Consider the following 20,723-nt stretch of genomic DNA (forward strand, 5'->3'; position numbering starts at 1 on the left):
CCTAAGAATTTTTTACATTTAGAATTGTAAACACTTAACGATTCACAGTGAAGAATATTTTAGAAATAATTTATTAGCACTAATGATTTACGTGTATACAATAAATTAATGACATATTAAATAATTTTTTTGTTAAAGTTTTATAGTTGTTTTGTACGTGTGTTACGCGATACATATATATTTGTATCCGTCTGAAATACATAATGCATAGAAAATTATCTATAACTGACAAGTATGTCTAGCTGAGAAAAATATTCACACACATTTACTCTTTGACGCATGCACACGATCATAATCTCTCCTACATTTACGTCATCGCAATTGTTCTTTTACAGATTGAGAATTGCTCGATCTTCCTTTTTCTGTGGGATGACTAAATCTCGCACAATATATGTAACTTGCAGTTTTGTCTTTTAAAGTATTCGACCTTAGAAGATATTATCTTGACCTTGCTCATTTACTGCATTTACTTTTGTTATAAACAGGACCATTGATTGACCATGGTTGATACAGAATGAAATCAAGCCGCGGAAGTTTCTTTGATCCATTACCAAGACCTAGGACAACGTGGCGATTTGACACGTTTTCTGTTCAAGATCACTGTCCTCTTCGGAGTCGCTGGCCCAAGAGAGCCTTCGCTCCTGTCAAATCTCACCGTCGCTATCCCCGGGGCAGCGTCCCGGTCCTGACACGCTGTCGAAGATTTCCGTCACCTCGCAAAGCAGACAATGATATAAATAAGTAAGAAAAATATATATTAATGTCATTCGATTTCATTTTGACAAATATGCCAATATTAAATAAGCATTTGTGGTCCTTATTTTAATATTATTGAAATAGATATATACGAGTAAATAAAAATTGATTAAAATGTAAAATATCTCAAGTTTTCAACGAAAGAAGTTTAATTATATTTTTCAAAATATTAGTTATAAAAATATACAAAAATTTGTTCGAAACAATAAGTGAATTAAATAGATAAAGATATTGGCGGATTTTTTTATCAAACAATTTTCAATTTCAATAAGGAGAAGAAAGGGTGTCCGAAGAAGTCGATGCTAACACAGCGATTTCAAAAATACTCACCAGGACTTCCTCGAAGCGATCGTAATTCTCCTGCTTGGAGTTCAAGAGGCTTTCGCCGACCGAGTCGGTGCTGGCACTCGATTGGCAAGGATCTCGTCGTCCCAGCGCGCTCCATACAATATGCAGCAAAGACAGCACCGCCAACAAGCCGGCTATGAACATATATACTGCCAGGGCTCACGAAAATAGAACGAGGAATTGCTTAAAGGAGGTTGCATTGCTTACCCGCAACGTAGGATAGCCAAAGTCTGTGGGGTCGCCACGCCAGGATGCAGGACAATGGTAGGTAAAACAATGCTCTTCGCCAGCCTTGCGTAACCGCCAAGACACCGGACCAGCAATGCAGGCAGAGGGAATCTTCATTCCTAAAAAGAATCAAACTCTAATGAATTATTAATATCTGCTGAAAAATATTATTTTATTTATTAAAAAGTATTTATTCCCAAACAATTTATAGATATTTTTAATAAATTTCTGACATATTTTCAGATAACGTATTGATAAAATATTCAGATGAAACGTTTAAATGAAATTATTAAAGAGATTTGTGCTTTTCCAGTACGAGAGATGTCTTTGAGAATTTGGATATATGAGAACTGACGTTGACCGAAGGAAATACGCTTTTGGTAAAAATCCAATCCAATCCAATCAAAATCTTGGACGAGCTCGAGAACTGATATCAAAGGTATGATTAAGAATCCTTTAAACAAAATCTTTTAAATTTAGATTTGTAAACTCAGTTTGCAAAATCTAATTCATTTGCGAAAGATTAATATTACTGCGATGATGTAAAAGCACAATTATCTCTATGCCATCTCACGGCAAATGGATTTTAAAACAAAGATGAAATCTTCTTTGCATTTTTTTTTTCGAATTTAATCAAGAAAATGGGCGAAATTAATGAATGAAAAAATGTTCTGTTCCCCACTGTTCGTTTCTTTGTTCAGTAATTTTTAGGAATATTCTTCATCGAATTATCCTCGGGGAAGATTTAATGGAATTTTATCCCCACCGCGAAAGATATAAAAGAAGATGTCTTGGCTGAAAATGCGCTTTTATGTGAGGTAACGTGCATTATCGCGCATCCCTTTCCGCTCGATCATCTTCGCGCAGATCTCGCAGAGTGATCGATCGTTCGGACTCGCAATTTTAATGGCACCGTCGTCAACGAAAATAAACTTCCGTGTGGAGCGACATCGATTCCAGATGGATCGCTCAGCTGCTTGACAAAAACCCTGGTAGATACTTTGTAAAACTTCTTTTACTACTTTCTTCCACTTTTATCACTAACTGCCAAGCTACGACGTCGTCCTATCGGTCGTGGCGCAATACTCGATCGATATGAGCTTCAACTACAAAAACTCTGATTGTCCGCGAGATAATCAATTTTAGAAAAATTTTTACTAAATTTTCACTAGTGCCGAGAAAACTTTTGATGAAAAATATCTTAATAAATTTATTGTCGAAGAATCGTACGAGAGGAATAATTATTCGTCTTGTTGATTTATTTTGCAAATTTTCTCTCTCAATTAACTTCAAAGATGCGAAAAAAGCACCAGCATCGTTTTAAAGCTTGCGCGTCGCGTTTATCTGGCTTACTTAAAGACGACCACCATCGTGCTTCACATTTTGCACAGTGAAATGTTATCTAGTTGCTAGTTGGCGTAATTCGCTCACCGTTCCGCGCGCGGAAAATACGCGGAAAACTGGGACGAACTTCCGACCTGGTTGGTAATTGCCGGCTGGCTTTGCGCCGCTTCTTTTCCGCGTTATTCCACCAGCGGTTCGTATTCGACCGGCAGTTCCCTGGGGGCCCTTTTAAACCCTTGCTCGTGTTCGCTCGACTTATCGTTTCGACGTATAGCACAGTTTCGGGCAATTTGTAGAGTCGCGCTGATATTTATGTTGCGTTTGCACGTGAGAATGTGTTGAACATTAATTTTCACATACTATTCTAAAGAAATAAAGAAAGATACAAATTTTTGCACGCATCAAAAAAAATTCTGTCGCGGTTACACTTTGTTGCATTATACATACCTAGCGCAGAGTTGCACGAATAACGTGATGGCCCAAGTTACTTCGAGGAAGAAAATCACGGCCGACGCCGCTCTGTAAATTAGAGATATACGCAAATCAAGAAAAAGCTTCCGTTGAAATAGAATGTGACCTTAGCGTGAATGTGGGCTTGGCGACCCACTGATCGAAGATTTATTTTCGGAAGCTCGCTCAATGATAAACGCTTCGAACGCGGAAAATGAGATAACAGAACGCTAATGAATTTATGATCTCTATAAAGGGTCCCATGCGCAGCTGTTTGTTTCGGGTAGATAGATGAGAACATGAATGTATAATCATTCCATTATATAGAAAATTTTATTACGCGAGAGATTCCGTGGCGCGTGAAATATTTATGCAATTCGCCCGTACCGTACGTGATTCGACGGTCTCGATGGCGACTGTTCGTTCGGTCTGCGGCAGCGGCACGTCTCGGGGGAATAAAAAATCACAACGGTCCACGCAGCCGAGTATTAATGATTAAGAGACGCCGGCGTGAAAAACACATAAGACCGCATAAAAGATGCAAAGTATTCCTCTCAATTTCTTCCTGGGGCAAGTAATGCCCTGCGGGAAACTGCGGCGCGAGCAACACCCAAGATATTTCTCTTTGCGGCGATATGCTGCGGCACTCAGATTCATTGCACATGCACCAGCGTCATGGAGAGATGCAGCTGCAGATATGCACGCGCGCGCGCGCGCGCGCAAGAAAGGGAGAGAGAGAGAGAGAGAGAGAGAGAGAGAGAGAGAGAGAGAGAGAGAGAGAGAGAGAGAGAGAGAGAGAGAGAGAGAGAGAGAGAGAGAGAGAGAGAGACAGACAGAATATCTAATTAAGAACCACTGTTCCGGCGTGTGAAATTTTATCGGACAATTTGCGGTTAATGTAAATGTACTTATCATTATTAACATAGATGTTATTGCAAATTGAAAATTCACGCATACGAGTTGTGAAAATATTCCAACACGCATAAAATCCACCCAACTCTTCCGGTCGATTATTACGCTTGTACGAGCAAAGACTATTCGATGTTTTCATCATTTCGTTTTTTCCGTGATCGAATAAGTACCTTGCTTCAAATATAATCTCATTCCAGAATGGCGCTTCCGTTTCCCGACTACCGATAAGTTAATCAGTTCTAAAATCAGATCTCCCGGGGCAGATCGAATCATCTGGGTTGCCCTGCTAAATAAAAATGACAAGATTTTCAGCGTTGCCGTTGCGTTTAATTAAGTACTCGTTCTTGGACAAAGCGGATCTTGTTCGGGAATAATAAGTACTGCACGCAGCGTTGAGAATATGCAAAGTAAAAGCCGACGAATAATGGAGACAGAGAATGCACCGCGAATAAATTATCGAATAAGGGATCTCATGTTCAGCCCTTAAAAGCGAGGTGTGTATTACGTCGCTCGGTTTACATAATTGCTTACATACACGACTAGCTTATTATTTAGATAGCAGGAATAAATAATTGTGGAAGATCCGGAGCAAACTCACTATTATAAATTTAAACGATTTTCGTCGGGGGTTTTTCATTACTGGACCTTTCTTCAAGCATATTTTTTTCAGAATATTTTATATAAAAATATCAAGTTATATTTCTATTTTTCAATATTAAATATCTTAGTAATGTACTTTTAAATTAAACAAACAAGATATAAAAATGCTAAAATGTATGCGCGTGCGTACCGGAATAAACAACAATTTCTTCCATAAAATTAACTTTCCTTCCTGATTCTGGATTTGAAGTTTGATTAAAGTTTGAAAAAACTGGATAAAGGAGAGGAGGAGAAATTCAATTCCGCGGGATGTGATTTCTCCCGTTTCTCGATTTCTTTTGATTCATTTATTTCTATTTCGTACGATCTTTTTTTCTCTTTCTTTCCCTCTCGCGCGATGTCAACGCGAGATCTCGCGGATCGGAGGCTGATAATGCGTGAATTGAATTACGGTATACGCATGTTGAATTATCCTCACGTAACGTAAAGCCCCATGACGTGTCGATGGTATGCCACATCCGCGCCGACGCCGCACACAACTGCAACAGACAGAAAAGAGAGATCAAAAAGATTGCATCCCGGCCCGATTTGATGAATTCCGTACCGCCGCTGTACCTCTCTCTATCAGTATTCCGTGGACATCGATCCTACGATCTTATTTTATACCAAACGAGATTCGCGTAATTTACGACTGAAACTGTGATTCGCGCACGAATCGCAGAATCGTAGAATTTCAAGCACGATAAATAAATCAATTTTTTAATATGATAGCATTTTTTGCTTCTAATGATGTGATCACATCGCAATTTTTTAAGCATTACTCAAAGCGGTATTTATGACAATTTCATTAGAGTTTTTCCATTTTATAATTAACTTGAATTTCCATTGATCAAAGATGATTAACTCAAGTTAATTAGTTTTACGCACAAGATCTTGTTTAATAGAAATTAAATGTTTAATCTTCAATTTTAAATCGATTTTCAGATTTATTTTTTTCAATTTTTAGATTAAAAATATTTTTTTCTTTCGAAGTGTTCCATCTCTGTGAAAATCCCCGAGTATACATGCTGATGCATTAATTACCACGCAATCTGACATTCGCTCATGCATTCCCAATGTGATGGACGCGTGTGCACTTCAGAATCTTTCGCTATTTGATGGTATTGTATTTGGTAATATCGTAATGACGAGACAAAACGTTGTACAAATGACATTTTGCGCTTTGAAACCGGAACAAGAATAACTGAAAAAAATATCCAACACTGTCATTTGATACAATCGATATGCCTCAGAATAGAATACAAGTCGTACGAAAATATTCTAAAAAAAAAAGAAATAAAAAATTTGTTACTCGCCGTTGAACACGTTTGAAAGTATCGAAAGATACGGACGTATATTTCTATATGAAGGAAGAGTATGAAACGGGATGTCGAGATTTGCGTAATAGCTCTATATTTCGGTATTAATAGCGGTATAAAATTATTTCATTGTGCACGTTATGGTGCACGCGCTACGCAAGTATCGCGTACACAATGGATCAGCTATATTCCCAGGTTTGACGGGAAATCAATACGGCAGGTTCGGATGTCGAGTGGGATTTTTTTTGTTCGTGATGCAGCGGTTCAATTTGAACGCCTATTACTATGGGGTCGAAAAGGGGGAGGAAAGGGGCAGAACCGATCATCTCGAGTCAACGTAATTGCCCCCGGGAGAGTGCACGTTGTATACGTCAGGCGAGAGAGATATATCGGGTGATCGCTCACCGGGATTCATCCTCATCGCGACACGCGAAACTATCATCGCCGGATCTAACACGACAATTTGAAAAAAAAATCAATTATCGATCCGTAAAGACCACTTTAACCGCGTGCGCGCGAGACGGAATTCCGAGATAAAATTTTACCATTCATAATTTTATGTGGCGTGTAATTGATATCGCTCTTTTTCTAATATATCGTACATGAAATTATAAATATTCCTCGAATATTAAGAAGATTGTTTAAAGTAAATTTAAAAAATTTGATTTCTTAATTTAAATTAATCTAAAGCAATAGGAATCGTAAAACTGTGAAAGAAACGTATAACTCTTTTAAAAATAATTTGAAACTATAAAGATTCTAGTTACAATTCTTTTGATCCACGCTTTGACTCTAGTTCTTAATGCAGAACATCGAACTTTAATTTGAGAGTCTCTGAATTAGAGCATTCGGTAATAAAAGAGATTACAAGAAAGGAATTAAAGAAAAAAAAAATTTGTTTCTTTTTCAAGCTGTTGACAAGGTAAAATTTTTATATAGATACTCGCAAAAAAATTCAAACTAGATTTGAAGCAATTTCTGAAGAAATCGAAGGCCAGAGAAGGATATCAAAGAGCGGTTCGTGAAAGGTTCTAATTGCAGAGTGGGATCTCGATCAAAGGACTCGTAAAATGAAATAACCGACACACGATGAAATAATTACGCGTGCCATTAGAGAACTCAGGCTTCCGTGTCGCCGCGGCGGCGTCGCAAACGCAATTAACAATAATGATTTTAAGAAAGTTTTCGCGAACCAGTGCCGTACTCGTGCATTTCAATTTTAAAGAAGATTATTTTGGTGACAATTTCAGTGATCACATAGTTGAGAGAACAATTATTCGTCAGACAACCACAGCGCTCGTCGAAATTGTTATAATAATCGATCGCGTTAATTAACATGGTGTTAACTTTTCGCGATGTTTCCAACTTTCAATTAACGCTTGTACGATTATCGACAGATGTAGAAATTTAAATAAGCATTCGCTGAAATTTTCAATCATGTGTTTCTATTTTTACGAAAAATTGGTTCAATAAAATTAAATTTACATGAAAACTAGATTATAAATAATAATAAATTATAAATTAAAGCTTCAAATTTTAGATAATATTAAAGACATTGCAATATTTTCACATTTCTGATAGTTTTGAGTAAAATAGGGACAACATTGCAATTATTGCCTTTTCGCAAATGCAAATAGTTTTCCTGCATTTTTTGCAAAAAAAAACCTAACAATACAAGTGTGACACAACATTCGCGCGCATCTGTGTGAGCGTGTTTATGGATCCGACGAATTTACGGAAACGCGAGAGCAATGTATTATTCAGAGGATGAAGCTGCGCAAGTTTAATAAAAGAGAAAACCTGGTCGGTGGCTGTGAGATGCTTGGATGCTTCTCGTACGGAAGAAAATATTTGCGGAAAATTTTGCATCCCTTATTTAGCTTTCTTGCAACGTTGATACGTTTTTGTTTTATGTCTTTATGAGCTAGAAAGTGTGCGTACCCAAAGAAGCAGAACTCACCGCTATAAGGGCACGCCGAACACTCTCACTTTCCGAAATTTTCAGATCCTATTTTTGCGGAGAAGGATTGATACGAGTAAAAATTAAATTAAAATAAAAATTGAATTAAACCTAAGTTTATTTCATTTGTGTGTTATTCCATTTTTATTGAAATCTAATTTACGCTTAAATTTAATTTCTATTTGGATCAATTTCTCGTGGAAAAATAAGATGTGAAAAATTCTGACAAGTTAATATCTAAATTTCTGGATTGTTGGTGTCTTCCGACGATCATTCGGAAGCTCAGAGGATTCCGTACGCTGGCCCTCAACCATGTTCGCGAATAGAACATTGCCGGTCGAACGTTCTGCGGCTGGCACATGAATTGGCCACCTGCGGTTTGCGCGTCGGTCCTCGCGTCGTGAGTGAATTTCTGGAGCATTGTCCATTCAAGATGTTCCTGGGATATCCATTATCCCTCCATCGGCGAGAGCAGGGTCACTATTCTTTTCCGGTTATTTTTTTCGAAAATTAGGTCTTGACATTCGCGCGAAAATACTTCTTCACACGAAAGTACCCATATTACACCGTTTCGCCACGATAATTAACTCAATTAAAAAATCGATAATTAGGAAAAAATTATTGACGTAAAGCTGACATTTTATCAATGTTGAGCTAACTAAATTGCAAGGGCGAAGCATGAGAGTAAAGAGAATTATGCGCAGACGACAAAGTGTCAATGAAACGAAAAGGGGACACTGCGAGAGATGGAAAATGCGAAAAGGGATGCCGCTTTCGTGCAAAAGCCACTCTCAGAATGAATAGTGGCCGATCGATCGTTCTTTCTCTCTTAATTTCTTTCTCTGTCGCGGAAACGAAGACAGATCGGCGCGATCGGATTTCTATTTTGGATTCGCGCAATCTCTTCCGTATTTGTTTTTATTTCTTCTGTATATTTTTTCCTCCCTGTGCGTGCCAGTTTATTTCATCTTTGGAACAAAGAATATTCGCGCAGAAATACATGAGTTCAATTAGAATGCCGAGACCTTCCAGAGATGCATCTCGGCAATGCAATTAGCCGCGGATATCACTCATGTCGTCAAGGGTTTCTCCCCTTTCGCCCCCCCTTGAAGAGCGCGAAAGCGCACGATAATTAAGACGTCGGACGGGCCATTCTGGAATATAATTAGACCATCTATACTCGAAAAGTGCCGCTCGTTGCTCTCTAATATTACTTTATATACAATGCATTCAAAACCAACACCCAATTCTCGTACGACCTCAAAAGGAAATAGTTCTTGAATTCCAAACGAATAATTCCACACGAATAAAATCCCAAGTGAAAATAAGCGACAAAATTGCATTCTTGTATTGAACTAATTAGTCTCTAAAAGAAGGATTAATTTTTTTATAAGTTTTAGAATTTTTTGCTTAAAACTCTATATGACAAACTGATAGTGCCAAAAAAATGTGAAACTGGTTTAAAGTCGAAAAATCAGTTTTTCATTACAAGAACACTTTACTCGACTAGTTTCAAACAAAATTACAAGTTTTCCCAATTCACAATTTATAGTTAATTAATTTTACTTCAATTATCTATTAAATACTTTTAACGGAACTTTAGTTAGCGGGATGTTTAATGTGCGCTCTTCTCGAAGTTTGCGACGTCGAAAAATCGCAGTTTTTCGTTTCGCCGGATATGGATACCGCGCACAGAATTCAGCAGGAATTAATTTAATTCGCGGCGATCGGAGGGAATCCTCTCGCTCGCCATCGGGTGGAATCGCACTGTATCGAGCGTACGCGGCGTCGCGTTTCCGTCGCGGTGAAACGCGCGATGGAAATTGAGTTTCGCCGAGTTTTCCATCGCAACGATTCGATTTGTTCCGCGACGTCGTGACGAGCGGCATCAACAAAACTTTCTCGCGCAAACGAGAAGAGAGAGTGAGAGAGGAGGGGGGAAAGAAAGAAAGAGAGACAGACAAACAAGCCCCATCGCTTCAAATCGCGCAATCGCGAAAAAAGCAGACGAGAAGAAAACGTGACAAAATTGAGCGAACAACTTTTGCGAAATAATGGATGTGTTTCCTTGGATCCGACGTTCCCAGGAGTCTGTTTTGAAAAGTATAGTGTTTTGACAGTTCTCTTTAAACGATTATGACAAGGGAATCCGCTAACATTTTAATTCCCTTTGTAATTTTTAGCGCACTTTGCGCATTTCAAATCTATTCGTCGAGTTGAATGCGCAATTTCAGCAAAACATTTCTAAACCGGTATGTCGCATAATTTCTCCACCGCATTATATATATATATATATACACATCGCGTACAGAAGCCATCATGGAAAATGCGGGGCATCCGCGAATCGTTGGCGGCGAAGGCGACGGTGGCGAATTTTGTACATTCACAATAGTCTGCACTTTAAACGGTGCATGATGAAGGAAAAAAGGAACGAGAAAGGACAAGTTTTGGTGTAACAAACGTAGCTCTCACGGAAATTAAAATTGAAGAGAGCAATTCGCAGTCAATTCGCAAAGTGCCGAGGACATTTTTGGCTCGCATTTCTGCGTTTGCTTCAAAACGCACAAGTAGTTTCATCAATCTTGCTATTATTCGCAAATGGACGCTGTTTTTCCTAATTTCTATTTTGGATTTAATTTAGCGAGACATTTAATATTGCACGTCAAAGAATCACTACAAATTCCTCTGTCGCCGAATACTTATAAGGTCGACGTTCTGATATTTCTGGAATTCTCCTCTTTTATTGCGTCTCGGCTTCAACCGTTGATTGCTACTTTCGTGATATTTTTATTTGGCTTAATAAAAATATTTTTATACTGGGCGATAAAAATACGTCTACCGCCAGCGCGAAAGTCGTAGCATCTTGGTGCGTGAGTCTTGCGACATTTTTGCGAAAGCAACGGACTTTGGAATATGTAAGGACATAAGAATTTAAAACGCCAGAGCTCCTCGTAAAACTCTGCTATTTCCGGCTGCTGTCGTTGAATTATTTTGACTGAGAAAAGCTCAAAGTATCTTAAAGAAATATTTATTTCTTAAAAATAATTAATAGATATTAAATTTTGAAGGTAAATAAACATGTTTGCATCAAATTTGAAAAAAGGAATGTAATAAAATACTGCGTAAATATTTGCGAATAAATAAACATGTGTAAATATTGTTACATCCATATTTTTATTAGCGGCGCAAAAATTAAACTAAAATACGTTTTCACATTTTTAAACGAAAGCTGCACTTCAATTAAATCTGGAAATAAAAACGGCTTTGATGTACTGCTTTCGGTGAACGCTTTATTTAGAAATTTGTCACGGATAAGAGCAATTTAAAAAAAAAATATACGAGATCGATATTTCTGTAAATAAACAATCTTTCCAGTTAGACATTAGTTATTAGTTTATCGATTCTGATCTTTCATAATAAATGAACGCGATAATAAATGCGGGCGTGTTCCACAGCCATTCCTAAATTAAGAAGCAATATCTCGGTGCGGGAAAATCGATAGCGTGTTCTGTCAAGAATAAGGTCTTATTATCGACGACCTTTATGTTCGAACGCATTTGCTCTATATATTGGAACAAGGGATGAAGCTAACCGGCGTCCTCCGCCGCCGGGCCGGCTTTAAACTTTATACCGCAATGAGTCCCTTAGGATATAAACTTATGATTCACAGTATGTCAACCGGTGCAAACTTCGCAACTGCGGGTACTTTCCACGGTTTACACCGGCCGTACCGTCTTGTGGAAGCTCTTAAAGGCGATGGGGGTAGTTACGTAGGCATTATCTCCTTATATCAGATATTACGTGTTCCACGCTGATGGAAATACAAGTATGACGAGGCGGCTTAAAATGAATTTCAATTAAGATGCAAGTAATCTCAAAAAAATCACAATTTTTTTTCTACATGAATAAACAATCATTATGAATCTGTAAATATTGATTTATCGAAATTTTTTTTGAAATTTCATGAACTTCTGCAATTATAAAATTGTTAGCAAATACGAAGTTGCAATAAAACAAATGAAAAATGTTCATTAGCGTAGTTAAGCAGCGAAATTAGACCAAACGAGTCTGTTGCTCGTGTTTTGTACGAACGGCAAAAAGGGACGAGAGAATAGAAGTGGCTTGCTGGAGTTATTTTGTGAAAACTACAGAAAATATCGAGTGACACGTTTTCGAACACGTGCACGAGACAAGCTCGCGATGAAAAGAGAAAGAGGAATCGATGAAAGAGCAGAGTGGTTACAAAAATGTGAAAGAAGTGCATTCTTGAACAAATTTAAAGTCAATTTTTGCTCGCTAAAATTGAGATAAAGAAATTGAATGAGTATTTATTGTGATTTTTCAATTTCTAATAAAAAATATTTATCTCGAGAATAAAATGTAATGTACTTTGAATGATATAAAAATAATTTTTATTCCATAATTTTAGATTCTATTAAAATTAGAAAGAAATTTTGGTTTACACGTGTAGATATGAGATTTTCGAGATTTAACTTCAATCAGTCTGGAGCTCTTTAACCTTCAATATTAATTAAATATTTAACTAACATAAAATTCTAAAGAAGATTAATCTCTGCTTAACCTTTTGATGAAAAGGTTGTAAATTTATCAAAGGATACAGCTGTCTTGATTTTCTTGTTTTACTTTGTAAATAAAGCATTTTATGAAAAGCTTGATATTCCGCGCTTTCAATATACGCTATATCTGCATGTGCTGCACGGAATACCACAATTGTGCAAAAACTTGCACAAAAATTAAAAGGCAGAGCGATTCTGATTTTTTTAAATTTAATGTAAATTTAGCATATGAATTTGATATGAACTTCGGCTGAAAGAAATTTTTAATCTTTAAAGCTTATTTTTTCTTATTGCAGTTTTGAAATTATAACATTAAGCAAGAAATTATTTAAATTTTTGCTTATACATACTATTCATTAAAATAAATTAATTTAACTTGCGTTTGAAATGAAAATGATGATTATTTCTTTCACAGAAAAAGTCTTGCTTTCTGTTAAAAAGAAAAAAAAATTATTAGAATAGATTCAAAAAGAGATAATTTCGATAATATCTAAATCTTTTACTAAATTTGTGAAAATTTATCATGATGATGTGTAATATCTACATTTCCATCTATGAATCATGAATGTGATTGATTACTAATTAATTGAAGTTATTTCGTTACAAATTCAACATTCAACGAGTTTCGCGAAAATATTATTTCCTTTCAGTTTCCGCACATGTAAAAAGGATTTAGGTCAGTTAAAATCGGATCTGACGCGAGAATAAGGAGATATCCGGTCATCGGAAAATTTTAATGAGATTTTTGCCCTATGCGACATCGCTTTTCCGTAATTAACAAGTCACTGTGTATACACAAAGCACATCACGTGAACGAGAATCGAGCGTTTCGCATTTGTGTCGTTCATATCGCTTAAAATGTTTTGCCGCCTCTTGTCGCGACTTGAGATTACGGGGATAAAATGTTTTATACGCAGTAAATTCGCGTTAAGTCGCTTGCAGTCGGCGCTGCGCCGAGAAATCGTGATAAATCTATGCGTCTATCTGCATTTGTGCTGCCATATGCTACGATCTTCGGCAAAGTTTCCGAATATTGTTCAGCTTTTGTCTGAAAACCGCTCGGAAACTGGCTTATAAGTTCCATAAAATGACAAAGAAAAAGACGGAAAGAGGAGAAGCCCTGAAACGCCTTATACATTATATTTTATGCGCAGAATTTTTCAGTGTCGAATAGTTCAAACATAAAGAGAACAAACGAAAGCTACTTTTTTATATTTCCAATAAATATTATATTCTCCTTTTTCAATGTCTGAGTTATCGACATTCGACAAATTGATCGAACAAATGGATTATTGTTATATTCGAATTGTACAAACTCTCTGATCTGAAATGTTTTTGTATAAAAATTAGAAAGAAATCATAATTTTAAAGCTATAAATAAGCAGAATCTCTTAAAAAGGTAAAAATATATGAAAAAGACCAAGGAAATTATTTAGAAAACATTAAGAATAATCTTACAAAATAATAACATTTGAATAAGAATATATAATTATATAAAACATGTAATACAGAATGCATTGTCTTATGCTCGAGTATTTATTTATTAATATTACAATTTCAATGCAAATAGAATCCCGTAATATTCTGAAGCCATTGTTTCAATAATTTTGATAGGCGTATGTTTAACCCGTTTCCGACACTATAGTTGTGCATTGCGAATGCATAATGCACACATTCCGATGGCGGCGCACAATAGAGAATGCAATTTGTATCGGCGACTGACTCTTGGTAGCGTAAATCGCATGGGCGGCTCGTGCGCAAATTAGTGGTGATTTACGCTTCGATACGAATGGCAAGTGCACTTGCTGGCGCGCGCACGCGGCTGTAAATTATTACCAATCGCCTAATTGTCGTTTTACATTTCCATCGTGCGTTTCGCGAGAGAGAAACAGAGAGAGAGAGAGAGAAAGAGAAAGAGTGTGTGCGTACATAAGTCCAACTTTTCAATTTTCCAGTTTAAAATTTCTCTTGTCTATATTCATTTACCTACGATTCTCCATTAAGATCGAATTAAAGTTAATTGCATCTAACGATATTACAGAATTGGATTTACGTCATTTTGTAAATGATTCAAATCGACACATTCATTTAATTTGTTTCATTTGCATTTACATCTTTCCCGATGAGCGGTGTTAATTTGCGAAACGCGAGATGCATATTACGCGAGTTACTTCCCAAACAGCAAATTTGCTAATTGTCATCAATAAACATACATAATGTTATTACAGCGAGTATTCCATCGAGGTCCGCGCGATGCAGTGAAACTGATGTACTGCAAATCACTTCGATGTAACATAGAGAACATTCCATCAAATAACGCAACAATTCGCAGTTTCAAACGATAGTCAGCAATAATATTGTACATGGTGCCAATAATGCCTTTCCGCTTAATCCGCATTTTCCGATCGAACGCATATTGTCTGAATATATATTTGCACGTCACATTACTGTTAGTTAAAAATTCAGAGGAATCCCAAACATAGTTGATTAAAAAATTGATTCAAAAGATTCAAGCAAAATTCCTAAATCGAAAATGTCAAATATTATTGACACCAAGTATATCCCGGAATGCGTTAATCTTATATTTGTTAAAAAAATATTTCGGGCGTACCCTTGAAATAAATTACGATTTTTAGGATGAAAAATACTTACGTGACAATTTTTTAAACGAAAAGCATGAAATATTAGGTATTTCATGCTTTGGACGATTTATTTTTGCGTATGCTTATTTTTCAACTGTTTTCTATATTACGCGACATATAAAATTATATCCCGTCTAATGTAAACTTTATTTTTACACGACGAATGCAATTATTTAATAGAAGAATTAAAAGATTATTTAATAATAAGTATTTTTTAATATTGTCGGATAACAAAATAGAAATTTAATTCAAGCTACACTTTAGCATTTTAATGTATCGAGTGTTTCATCACGTAAAACGGATCGCCCCTCGATTTCGATAGTAAATTGTTCTTCCATAAGTGCAATGCAGTAATGTAATTAATTAATGCTTTCCTCTCGGTCATCCGGCAAAATGACGCGCTTGCTATACGACATTTTTCCACACTTGTTTGTACAGCCTCACATTTTCTCTGTAATAAACTCTTGTATATTTACACTGCGAGAGAAAGAGAGAGAGAGGAGGGGGGGGGGGGGGGGGGAAGAAAGAGAGTAGAGTTAATCCGATTGCAGTTTATAATTTCAGGATGCTGCTATGCGGCGATTGCGACGATGCAGATTCCCAGAACTAATTAAAGTACACAGATACGAGATCGGGCGCAGAGAGCTCGTCTAACGGCCGCTTGAGTTGTGAATAGAGACGACCCTTGCTCCAGTTAGCGAGCACCTGTGCTATCTTCGCACTCTTTGCTCCATTAATCTCCGAAATCCGACATCCGGGAAATATAAGCATCACACCACGTGGTCCAGATTTCAGAACTGGTCTGTTCGCGAAAGTTCTGGAGATAAAAATAATATGAGCGAAAAATTGTTCTCTCGTTATGCAATGCAGATTTAATAAAAAACCCGACGCGAGACGGAATTTCATGTTGCTCTTGCCGCGAAACTCCGCATGACAGAGGTGTGACAAGGACACGCAGGGTTTGTAACAAACTCTCGGGCTTCCCTCGTAACAAAATATCTCTCAGTTTATCCTCGTTATCGAGTTACGGCAATCGAAAGTTCAGTCCCTCGGGTCGAGAGCGGATCGTTCGCGACATCGACAGAATGCATTTCGCTACCCCATTTGATCCACGGAAGTCGCGGTTTGTTCGAGACCGCCGATGTCGTCGTCGATGAATATCATTTCGTGAATAACTAACGCGACCTCAATTCAAGGAGTGCGTCGAGTACGTGATATGTCGCGTATTTGCGCAGTGCATTTTAACAAACAAACTGACATTTCGCTAAAAGTAACGTTACGCGTGTTATTTCGCCAAGAGTCTCTCTCGATTATTCAAAGTCGATCGAATTATTAAAAATTCACTTTGCATTATTTATACGTTATTAAACGAGAGAGAGAGAGAGAGAGAGAGAGAGATTTTGCAGAAAACACGCAGTAGAAATTCGTCGTCTCTTTCATGAAAATAAATTTATCTACCTATGGATAGAATTTTTTGAAATTAAGACTCAAATAAGCCGAGGCAAAAATTAATTAATTAATTTATCTATGGATAAATTTTTGTCTCATTCTCATTAACAGTATTACGATCTTTGCATTGGTAATCTAAAAATCATCTCGACCCTTGTTGAAGAAAGAGCAAAGAAATGATGCAGATTGAAAAGTTCTTTCATTAGTAATACAGGCACCCAGGAAACTGCCTGTCTTTAAGGCGGTCGCGGTTTTATCTAGACATATTTCCGACATCGACGTTTCTCGTCTTGGAAAAAGCGCCAACCGCGCAATTTCGCGATAAGTCTCCGATGCAGCGACAGTAAATCAACGACGTTCTATCGACACCGTATCGTGCAGAAGGGTGCAAGTGCAAGCGCGCAGGCGATAGGGTCGGGGGTGGATACGGCTCGGGGCTTGTTTTCCGATTGCAGACACCGATGCAGCAGCCGGCTATCACCCGGCTAAAAACCCGGAGCACGCGGAAAAGCCGACTGACTGACTGCGGCTTTTCCGCTTCGTCGCTCGACCAAGATAACGAAATGCCGATATCTAACCGTACGTAAATAGCTCCGATATATTTATATCATCGCTATGCTAAGCGCCGCGCGCGTTCGACAGAAATTCCGTAAATTCCATTCCGGGCTACTTCCTCCCTCTCTTCCCCCCCCCTCTCTCTCTCTCTTTCTCTCTCTTCTCTGCGCGCGAGCTTATCCATATTTTAATGTGATTCGAAAAGATTCTTTATATGGAAGAGAGTACATAAGATGGGAAGAGCACATATAGAATTCTACCGCAGATTTCTCGCACTCCTTTTCAATTATGGATCGCTCGAATAAATGGGACCGATGAGTTCTCCTTTCCCGACTAAAGCTCTCTTTTTCTTTTCCAGTATGCGGTGCAAAAAAAATAATAGCGGAAGATTTACGCGTCGAGCGATTTGCGCCGCATCGCGCGAACGCGTCGTTATCAGTGAAATTCTCTCTTTTTTTTTTCTCTCTATCTCTCGTCGCTTCGCTACTCTTCCGGATTAAGCGGAAAAAAGTCGGTCCTGCAAATGCGGGTGGCCTCACGCATGCCAACGGCATAAATAACGCCCGGTTTATTTGAAACCGTCAGCAATTTTGTCAGACTTTTGCTGTTGTCTACAGTTACTACTGCAGTATCGTCCGCTTTCCACCCTGCTCTTTATTTATCTTACAAATAATAATTTTTTTTTATGATGTGGGGGAGGGAAAGAAAGCACACAGTGGACGGTAGGATCGTCGCGCAGATTACACGACCGGTATTACCAAACGTAATTCACAATGTAATTTTATATACCAGCAAACTTTGATCTGCACTTAACTGCGTGATTCTCTCGACATAATATTCTTTATGAATATCGACTACGTTGCAAATCGTTTTACCACAAAAATGTCAACAAATTTAAATACCGCGACCGATAAAACAAGTTGCGAGAGAAATGTATGTGTATGTGTCTTTATTACACGATGTATAAAAACTCTGAAACGTTCGGCGTAGCGCCAATTTGTCAGAAAAATATTTCGGTATATTAATTTGCGAAATAATTTCACGCTCGAAAACGCTCCCTTTGTCATATTTTCACGCAAAGTATTATCTTTCACATTCGTGCGGACCAGTCAAAAGTCTAGTGAACGAATTTTTCAAATGCCGGATGAAAAGAGCAAATCGTTAAATCAAAGAGCCACGTGATGCGATATTTGCGATGCGATTATACAAGAGATAAAAAAAGAGATACAAAAAAGAAAAAAAAGCAAACAAATTAACATGCGAAATTTGCCAAATCCGAAAAGATAAAAGGAAAAACATGTACAGGAAATCCCTTTGTATACATAAATATATTTTACGACTGTAATTTTGCTAGCGATCCGCTATCTTTCGCGATATATTTGGTATACATTTGGCACAAGAACTGCGTCGGTGATTAAACGTCGATTGATGAATAGCGAAATATCGCAAGTCCAAGACGCTCTAGGACGCTCTAGAACGTGATTTTCCATCTACTTGACCGCGATCGATCACGCGCACTAATTACTCTCCGCCCGCGGAAAGAGAAAGGGGGAGTGTGCACCAAGTGTTATGAATTAAGAGCCAATTCGAAGCGCGATTGTCGCGGGCAATTAATCCCGAACTGTGTTCACCTCGGATGTGGTTACGACGGATGAGTCAGCGGCGACGTCGCACGGTCGATGACGTCAGCGTGACGGCGGCATTTTGGCAGCGTCGCGACGCCGCGACAGCTCTTTCTCTTCGTCGGGAAAAAGCTTTCGCCATTCATCCGGGGATAATGGACCATCGAAACTAACGAAACTACCATCGGAATATTTCTTGTTACTGTTTGACAGGAAGGAGAGAAGACGAGACGCGAGATGAGATTGTCAGACGTGACGTGAAATACGCGTTATCAGTATTACAATTAAACTTGACAGTGTGACAATTGCAAGAATTCCTTGATGTATTTTTATTATTATTTAATTATTAGTATTCTAGATGTTGCTAAACATTATATTATTTTTGTTTCTATATATAAAATTTAATTAAGTATTTAATTATTATTAGATTCGGAATATAAATAATAATATTTTGCTAGATGTAAAATTCTTGTACTAATATTATTTTAATAATAAGATCGCACTGCTATATTATGCTTCTTTATTACTGTTTCAGGTGGATTTGAAATTTTTTCGAGAATATAAAGGACTGCTATTCGCGCTGTAATTTTCGTAAATGTTCCATGAGGAGTGATTTGAAAGACATGATGGAAGATGTCCGGAGGGACAAGCCACTGTCTTCCGCTGTGTTATAACGATTCGTTAATATTAAGTAGATGTAAAGAGCCTCGTAGACAAGGTCCCCTTACCTTTCACGCGGTAATGAAAAGCGGAACATCCACGCGCGCCGTCTCTTTCGAAGCAGCAAACAGGATCGCTTTTATCTCGTCGTGGTGTTTGAGATAAAATTTCTATTCGGACCAGATAAAGTCATTCGATACCGAAACGGTTTCTAAGCAGCATCGTTACACTTTTTTACAATTACATTTGCATATCGTTCTTCAGTTTTCAAATTTTTAAGTTTCAGTTTTTAAATTATCAAGCCTTTTTCCACATTTTTCAAAGATGTATCTTTCCGGATTTCAAATTATAGAAGCGGGGATAAAATGTTAATTAATAGCATGAATTAATTGACTTACCAATAGCGGTCCACACCCCTATTACCCTCGTTATCGTCGTTAGATGATGCATTTCACCCGGCCTTTCGTAAGTGGACATATCGCCGGTAGAATCCTTCACGAGGTTTTTCGTCTGAGTTATCATGAGACGTGCGTCCTTTAGCAGAGATTCTGAAATAGAAATATGTCATTTGTAATTTCTTGAACAATATTTTTTAATTCAACTTTGGAAACTTATAAAAAAACATCTTTGTATTTTTTAAGTCATTAATGTCTTGCATTCTTAAAAATATTTTTAATATCTCTAAAAACATTACTCTTATTAGCAAAATCTTGCTGTGATTTTAGATTCTGAAGAGTACATTGTGACATTTATATTAAACAATAAAAGCATGTAAATTTTTAAAATTTAAATCTAAAAAATTGTGTTTTTCGATTTTACTTTTACTTTATATCGAAGAAATAAACTCTTTTAGCAATAATTTTGCAGTATTTGTTGCATTTTGATGAAAAATTTCTTAAACGCTCTGTGTAATTTCTTTTGACCACAATATAATAATATTTTTAATATAATATTTTTAATATAACTCACCAAAATTTCACCTGTGGTCGGAACGTCCTTCACCTTTGCAAGCCTGCGCGAAACTAAACGTGTCACGGAAAAGCGTCGCGGTGCCAAAGACATCGAACTTGCGCAAATGCCGCTCTCGATTGGATTTCTTACAACCCCTTTTGCAATCCCCGTGTTTCTCGGGGAATAAACGATATTACAGCTAGAAGAACGTGAAAAATATTTTAATAATTTAAAGAGGATATTTTATTACATGCCTAATAAATTTGATGTTAATTTAAAGTAATCTGTGTCCACAAAATTATCACAAAAAG

At 37.3% G+C, this 20,723-nt stretch overlaps 1 protein-coding gene across 1 annotated transcript; it reads right to left on the minus strand.

Moving 5' to 3' along the window:
* Positions 1–55: 55 nt before the first annotated feature.
* Positions 56–20,686, minus strand: LOC105673231 (uncharacterized). Its single transcript, XM_012368725.2, has 7 exons — positions 20,431–20,686; positions 19,860–20,009; positions 5,117–5,177; positions 3,124–3,195; positions 1,312–1,451; positions 1,087–1,238; positions 56–713 (listed from the first exon to the last, which is right to left on the minus strand). The coding sequence occupies exons 2-7, from the start codon at positions 19,981–19,983 to the stop codon at positions 645–647; spliced, it is 618 nt and encodes a 205-aa protein (XP_012224148.1). The 5' UTR covers positions 19,984–20,009; positions 20,431–20,686; the 3' UTR covers positions 56–644.
* Positions 20,687–20,723: the final 37 nt, after the last annotated feature.

This window comes from Linepithema humile, chromosome 6 (assembly GCF_040581485.1).
Source record: "Linepithema humile isolate Giens D197 chromosome 6, Lhum_UNIL_v1.0, whole genome shotgun sequence".
Taxonomy (NCBI): Eukaryota; Metazoa; Arthropoda; class Insecta; order Hymenoptera; family Formicidae; genus Linepithema; species Linepithema humile.

What these genes read in the sequence shown, in the direction of transcription:
- LOC105673231 (XM_012368725.2), bottom strand. Translation starts at nt 19,983, where the DNA reads ATGATAACTCAGACGAAAAACCTCGTGAAGGATTCTACCGGCGATATG. An exon ending in AGGGGTGTGGACCGCTATTG is followed by an intron (nt 5,178 to 19,859) that starts GTAAGTCAATTA and finishes TGTCTGTTGCAG; the next exon opens with TTGTGTGCGGCGTCGGCGCG. An exon ending in ATCGCTTCGAGGAAGTCCTG is followed by an intron (nt 714 to 1,086) that starts GTGAGTATTTTT and finishes CTGCTTTGCGAG; the next exon opens with GTGACGGAAATCTTCGACAG.